This window comes from Anolis sagrei, chromosome 1, assembly GCF_037176765.1.
Source record: "Anolis sagrei isolate rAnoSag1 chromosome 1, rAnoSag1.mat, whole genome shotgun sequence".
NCBI lineage: Eukaryota > Metazoa > Chordata > Lepidosauria > Squamata > Dactyloidae > Anolis > Anolis sagrei.
Genome location: NC_090021.1, coordinates 239739035 through 239746736, shown reverse-complemented (window position 1 = coordinate 239746736; position 7702 = coordinate 239739035). Strand labels below are relative to the sequence as shown.

Sequence of the window (7702 nt, the reverse complement as noted above, 5' to 3'; positions counted from 1 at the left end):
GCATGATCATGGAAAAACTTGTTCAGAGCCAGTTCAGTATTTAATGAATCCAATTTTTCCCCTTTGGTCCCATTTATTTCAAATATTTTTTGGCACAAATAATAATTGATCACTGTGTACACCAATTCTCTTGAAATACATTTTTGAACTTTCCATTTAATATACTGGATACAGCTCGGAGCAAGGGTTAGAGCTATTTAATACCAATAGCTTACTGGGGAAAAAAAACCTGAAGAAAATCCTTTTAACATCATCAATATTAGCTATATTTACCCGTTATCCATATTACAGATACAACTCAATTATATTATTGCATTTAAAATATGTGTGTGACAAAATATACTGGGGAAAAAGAAAAAATGCCGGAAACTCATTTCAGCTCCATAATTCTATTTTTAATAGAACTGAAACAAATTGTGAAACAGAACAGTAATTGAAATGTATCCAAAGAAATCAAATTTCAGCATTTCACACCTTGCTAATGAATCAATGACAACATTCTCAGGTCTCCAAGGCAAATCCCAAACACTGCCATTGGAATTGGTGAAGCTCTGCATGAAATTTATCCTCTCTGGCATTATTGAGGAGCAGCTCCACCTTCAAAGTACAATGACTTCTTAGGGTTAATTCCAGGATATCTGAAAACGTTGATGTTTAATTATCCCCAAGGATTAGACCAAGTTCTTCCCAAATCCATCAAACATTTAAAGGCTAGGTTCTGCAATGGCTCAAAAGTGGCCAAGGGCGGTTCCTATTTAGCAAATGCTTCTGATATTTGATGTTTGTCACACGAAAGAGGAAAAGGTCTCAAGATGAAACCCTCCAAGAGTTAATGCTTGTGCTTCACAAGAATATACTGTGCAGTTTCAATAGTTCTCCAGATTAGGATTAAGCAGGCCCTGCACATTTGTGCAATGTCTCCAAGAGCACTCAGCCAGTAGCTTCCTTTGCATCATTTTCAAAGAGGAGCTATGCCAGACTCCTTTTGCAGCATAAAAAGGGAAAGGGGGGGGGGGGGAGAAATGTGACCGTACCTTTAAAACTGGCTTTTATTTTAGCATGAGCTTTTGTAGATATAAACCCATTTCTTTAGATCCAGAACAGAGTGATATTAAAGCCTCAGGTTATAGAGCTTATACTTTAAAACTTGTATCACCTCATCTAATCACTGGATAATTTAGGGCAAGAGACATGATTTGCATCTTTCTGGAGATGATTCTATTCCATGTCCACAACTATATAAACATGTTTTATAACCTGAGACTACAATATCACTCTGTACTACATCTGAAGAGGTGGGTTTATATCCATGAAAGTGCACACTAAAATAAAAACTTGCTATTCTTAAGAGTGATACTGTATGCAACCCCCCCATCTCCCTTCCTCCTTTTCTTTTGTAATCTCTGTCTACTGCCAAGACTGGGCCCTCATCTCACTTGGCAGTAAGGATGCTATCGTTTGTTTCCTTTGAACACAGTTGGGGAATAACACAAGAAGCCCTACACTACAACAAGGAAGTCCAGGGTATGGTTTTCCCTATCATGAAGAGGAGCAAATGTGCACGGACACAATTGCCTGGCACTCAAAAGGGCCAATTCACAGTTCCTGGGACTTTCTTGAATCCAGCAGTTACTTGTGAGTACAGGGGATTTAACAGATGAACACGATTTCCACAATTCAAAGCGCTCCTCTTTTTCATATCAGCTGATGGCCCCAACCAAGCACACAAAGATCCATGGAATGGGAACAACTGCTTGTAAACGCACGTCCACTACTATGTGGACTTGAAACTGGTAGAAAGCAAACTTAAAAGTTCTGAGGAAATCTGTAGCCTATTATAAGATTATGTGCAAAATTCTGTGCACAAAATTGCAAACTAGGAACAGACCTGATTATATGTCTAACTAAAACAATTTGAGATGTGTGTTCAAATAATGGATTAATTTATATTCGTAATTTCTTCTTCTTCAATTATTTTGCACTCTAGCTCTAAAAAAATGATGCGTCCTTTAAAAAAAAAGTGCACATAAAAATTCCTGAAATCTCAAAATGCAAACTAAATAAAAGTCTTTAAAAAGTCCACCGGTCAGAGTTTAAATCTAGGTTTATAATGTCCTATTTATTGGCATGAATGTATTTTTCTAAACTTAAAAACCCTTCCAGTAAGTTATCAATTTTTATGACAAAATTTCTCACAACACACAAATATTTACAACATATACATTTTTCAGTCCTTTACATTGGATCTCAAAAGACAAAACATTTTTATAGATTACCACAGAACAAAAGCTGTGACTTAGGTTTTTCCTTTAAATTTCATAAAACTATCATAAGTTAAAGTGAATAGGTTTCTTTAAATTCCTTGTAGCATTTTACAAGTGCAACAGAAAACTATGAAGATCCAATTAGGACAGCTGTAGTTCATTGGATAAACGTTGACTGTTGTAATCACGTTGTTTCACAGCAAGTTCTTGAAAAAATAAGCACCAATCATTCTTGCAAAGAACAATTTTATCTAAAAGTATCGAAAAAGTGTTAAATACAAGGTGTTTAATTTACATCAACAAGAAATAAATACACCATATCCAAACTTGTATTCTGCATACTGCTACCCTTGTACATATAATGTACTAAAAGTCAGCAAACTGTCAACACCTTTTTTAAGAAATCAATTTGACTTCAAACCAACGGTTTGCTACTATAACAAAGGCCACAAACAGTACGTCTGGGGACAGCATACAGTGTTAAAACTGACAAACTTCAAGGGGGAAAAACATCTAGCAAATAAACCAAAAAGCTGTAGTTCATTGCTGGTGATATTAACATACTAGAAAATCTTAATAGGTCGCTACTATGATTTTTTTTTTAGATTGTTTAGTCAGATATATGAGCAAAATAATGCTCTCACAGATTAAAAATTATTATGTAGCCTCATTATTGTGATTTCATTATCCTGCATGGAAAAATCTGATGGCGGTTTTGTAATTTTGCTTGAGCCTTTATTTTACAATAGAGCATTTTCTCTAACTCAGAATTGCACATAAGAAGGCTATTAAAAAGTACAATAAAAATCTGCACAAATGACTTAAGGAGTCAGTATGCTGTACACTATCTACAATATTATGTTGATATAAGTGAATAAACAATAAAGAAGTGCTTCCACTAACATTTTCAGAAAGTTCATCAGTTGAGGAATAATAGACTGGAATTTTTTGTTTTGTTTTTCTTTTTAAAAAATGGACATCCTATTCAGTTTAAGACCTGTAAGCTTATGCATTGAGCCTTAAAGACTGATCTTCTCTCCTCCTGGAAGAAATATCAATGTCTATTGAATCTTTGCCAACTATAAGCCTTAATCGCTTAGCTGGAGGAAGAGGAATAAAATCATCTTCAAAATCATCCTCATACTCGTCATCTTCTTCCTCCTCCTCCTCCTCTGCAGATGAAGAATCATCCACAGTTTCTTCTTCATACTGGCTATAATCATCCACTTCCACTCGTGACTCCAACAGAGACAGAGATTCATTGCAACACACCCCATTCTCATGGAGGTCACCAGAGTACGTCCCACTGTTTTCTTCTTCTCGTTTCAGTTGTATTTTTAATTTTGTTGAACTACTACTTGATCCTGAGTTAAATCCATTATTAAGCTTTGCTACATATAAGTTATTGTCATTTTCATGGTCTTTACTTAGCTTAATGCTTATTTTTGAAGAATTCATTCCATCATTTTCTTGGTCATTTGTCTTGCTGTTGCTATCATGCCGCCTCCGCAGAGTCAGTTTGGGGATCCCAGAGCTGTTTTCAAGAATTAGCTGTGCATCATACCTTGTGATTCGCCTTTTCTTTTTGCTTTTTGCAGTTCTAAAGCGATTCTTTACTTTGAAAGTGTCTGAAGTTACAATGGAACAGCCACCTGACACAGGGATGCAGTCGTTATATCCAATGGCTGAATCCATGACATTGTTAATCTCTCCAACGTCAGAATGGGAACTGATCAAATCTGGCATGGTGTCATTGCCAGGTGAGTTATGTACAGGATCAGTTTCCTCCATTTTCATAGATGGCTTCACTAGTCTCCCTTGTCGGGATTTCTTTTTGGCCGCAACCCTGTCGTTCTTCGGACACTTACCCTCCCCCTTGTTATGTGACGTAACAAGAGCCTGCTCATTCTCCTGCATCACACAAGATTGCTGCTCCAAGCCATTAGTTCGCATGCCACTCAAACTGTTTTTATAGCTATTCAGCGTATTTGGTTCAAGCTTTGAGTCAGAGGTCTCCTTCAGATTCATTCGTGTTCTCAATGACCTCCTTGTTATATATGTACAGGGTGATACCTCCCCAGGTTCATGAGCACCTTTCCCCGAATTTAGTCTGTATTCTCGTGCTGCATGTCTTGTTAAGCAACCACTAGAGATGGCCACTTTCACTGGTCCCTCTGCATCTTTTTCCTTTTTAATGGGCAAGTTTTTATACAGGACTATTTTGGGCTCTTTCAGAACCAAGTTTCCCATTTCGAGTTTCCTGGATGCGTTTCTCTGCTCTGGCCTTTTGCACTGGTTTCGCAACTTTATCTTTGAAAGTAAAGGCTTTGCAGGCTTTTTCAGTCTCTTTGGTACCCTGGAATTATTTAGATGAGTTAGTTTTGATGAGGTAGAATTTGATGAAGTTGGAATTCTTGAAATAGACTGCCTTGTCAATGTTCTACTTTTGCTGTTCTTTTTTATGCCCATTGAAGATTTGCGTGTAGCTGTAAGAGCAAACAAAATAAAGTCAACATTTTCAAAAAAGTTACTATTTTCTCCTGATTGTTACCATAATGTTTCTCTTTGTCGCAAAAATAATACTCCATAAAACACTGAAATATAAAATTGTCAACAAGATCTAAAAGAGATTTTGTTAACATGTTTAAAGACAAAACTGTGTTAGTCTAGACCAGTGGTTCTCACCTGTGGGTCCCCAGGTGTTTTGGCCTACAACTCCCAGAAATCCAACCAGCTTACCAGCTGTTAGGATTTCTGGGAGTTGAAGGCCAAAACATCTGGGGGCCCACAGGTTGAGGACCACTGGTCTAGAATATCAGCATGGAAAGGGGTGCTACTGCACCTTAGAGATTAACTGTGAGAACAAAGTGGACAACATAAGCTATTGTAGACTAAAACTACTCCCTCCATGCATCTGAGGAAGTATACTTAGCCCATGAAAGCTTATGCTACCAAATTTAATATGTCAATTTGTCTTGAAGGTGTCACAATACCCCTTTGTATGATGGTTAATATAAATTAATGAAATTTCAATGTCTGTCTGCTTACTACAAAGCCATTTTTGTCATTCAGGCTCCTCATCACTGATAATATCTAATCACATGCACTGGTATAGTCTTAACAACTACAAAAAGTACTATATCAGTGTATGTAGTGGCACTCTAGCTTTATGCAATATGACCAACTTTCCTTCAACACTGACAAAAAGTGATCTTCATGCTTTGTTCTACTGTGCACTTAGGCAAATCATTTCTTTTAACACAGAGATATACCACATGCTCTGTGTTCTCTATCTGGATAAAATGCAAACTCCACGTGATTATATTTTATTTCCAGGTAATAAAACTAAAGTGATGCATTACTAAAATGACCAGAATAAAGAAAACAAATATTGTAAATAATGAAAAATGACTGAGAGAGGTTGGTATGTTTAGGCTGGAAAAGAAAAGACTGAAAGGAGCCATTGAAGTGACTTCCCGATATCTAAATCTTTTAAATACACTAAAGATTAATAAGAAAGCATCTTTTGAAAATGTTATCTCAATTTGCTTACTTGCATGAACTTTTTCCTGAGTGGTATCTGCATCAGTGTTGGAGCTTACAGACTGGCTATCTGAGTTTTTGCTGCTGTCACCCAACTTTTTCAGCCTGTTTAAACGCTTGTCTGTTTCTCTGAGTCCATATTTGCTATTGATCACAGGAGCAGGAACAGGAAGCCCCACTCTTGACTTAAAAGCACCAGTTCCACGTCTACAAATAAACCAAACAAATAAAAATCCATCAACAACTCCAAATACAACAATAGCATCTACGTATATAATAAAAGTGAAAATATGTATGTATGTATGTATGTATGTGTCTATCTATGTTTGTATGTATTTTTAAGATGGTTCTCACCTACAGAGAGCCTTGTGACTCCCACTGACAATAGATCTGAACCAAACTTGGCACACAGACCCCCAAACCCCCTCCCCGAATTTAAATACTGGTGAGGTTTGGTGGGGATTGACCCTGGATGGTAGGAGTTATAGTTCACCCACATTCAGAGAGCACTGTGAACCCCATCGATGATGGAACAGGACCAAACTTTGCACACGTATCCAACATGACCAACTTTAGGTACTGGTGGGTTTGGGGGAGATTGATGATGGGTGCTGTAGTCCCCTCACATCCAAACATGTGTATCCTACATTCAGACATCCATAAAATTCAAAACCAAACACTGACAATTTGAAATATTTATAATTTCAAAATACATAACCCGGCCGTCGCCGAGTACTTAAGTCAGTAAACAAATAAAAAAACATTTGTATTCCAACCACTGCAGATTTGTTTAACAAAACTGAATTAATGCAAATATTTCCAGCTAGTTATCATTTTGTGGTTACAATGAAGTTAAAAATACAGGAAAGTTTCCAGCATCTCCACCCCCTCCCCCCGATTCCTTCCATTAAATATACGTCTGTAAAGTGAAAGCTGCTACAAGGCAACACTAATTTAACATACAATTTGTTTAAAGGAATACAACGTGGGGTGCCATTCTGATGCAACCGATTTCAACTTTACAAACCAACTTTTTACTCTGCAGCGGTACTATATTTTGAGTTTTAAGTTTAAACAGACAATACCTTTCACATGTGTAGCATTCACAGAATTCATTGTTTTCTCCAAAAAAGCCATCCCCATAGTAACAAGAAATTTCTTCTCCAGGTTCAATATCTCGTAGAGCTTTTACACATGCCGTATCCCGACCAGTAGACACGAACTGTAAGAAGCAAACCATCAACATGTATTTTTACTTACTTAATCAATTGAACATAAATAATGTAAAAAAAAAAAACATAAATACACTGGAAAAAAGCTAGTTGAGATGTCATAAACACACCTACCTTACAGTTGGGTCTGCAATCTGAAAAAGATCCAAAAGATAAAATTAATCAACTGCTTCTAAGACCTGAAACATGAATAGTTATAGATACCTAAAATAAGGTTTCATTCCCGTTTATCAAACATTCTTTAACTTATTTATTATGGTAACTTATATTTCACTTTTGGGGATAAAAATCATCCTGAGATAATTTCCATGTAAGAAAAGTGTACATTAAAAACACCCATGACAATAAGGACGCATAAGAATCTCTCCCAAAGGGAGGGGCAGAGCAAAGGGCAGTAGTGGCATAGGAGGGAATGAAACAAGTTTACCCATCACAGCAAGGGCAAACTAAGAATGAGCAACTTGGAAGTCCCTGAACAGACTCAGAAGTGGAGTGGGCAGAACAAAAGACAACCTGGTAAAATTGCTCTACCTAAAAGAACCCTCCATCTTGTGCAACTGTGGAGCAGAACAAACAGCTGCATGTTTGTCCACAATGCCCTGCCTCAAGTACAGAGGAAGAATTGTTGAAAGCTACAGACAATGTGGTTGCTGTTGCCCGGTT

The 7702-nt window shown here is 37.0% G+C and overlaps 1 protein-coding gene across 4 annotated transcripts in view; it reads right to left on the bottom strand.

Moving 5' to 3' along the window:
- Positions 1 to 373: 373 nt before the first annotated feature.
- Positions 374 to 7702, bottom strand: part of KMT5B (lysine methyltransferase 5B) — a 30995-nt gene continuing 23666 nt past the window's right edge. For all 4 annotated transcript variants that reach the window (XM_060769712.2, XM_060769703.2, XM_060769693.2 and 1 more), the window contains 4 exons: positions 7154 to 7173; positions 6893 to 7029; positions 5818 to 6014; positions 374 to 4750 (listed from right to left, as the gene is read on the bottom strand). In XM_060769712.2, coding sequence (XP_060625695.2) covers positions 3270 to 4750; positions 5818 to 6014; positions 6893 to 7029; positions 7154 to 7173 — 1835 coding nt within the window. In that variant the 3' untranslated portion in view covers positions 374 to 3269. The remainder of the gene's footprint in view (positions 4751 to 5817; positions 6015 to 6892; positions 7030 to 7153; positions 7174 to 7702) is intronic.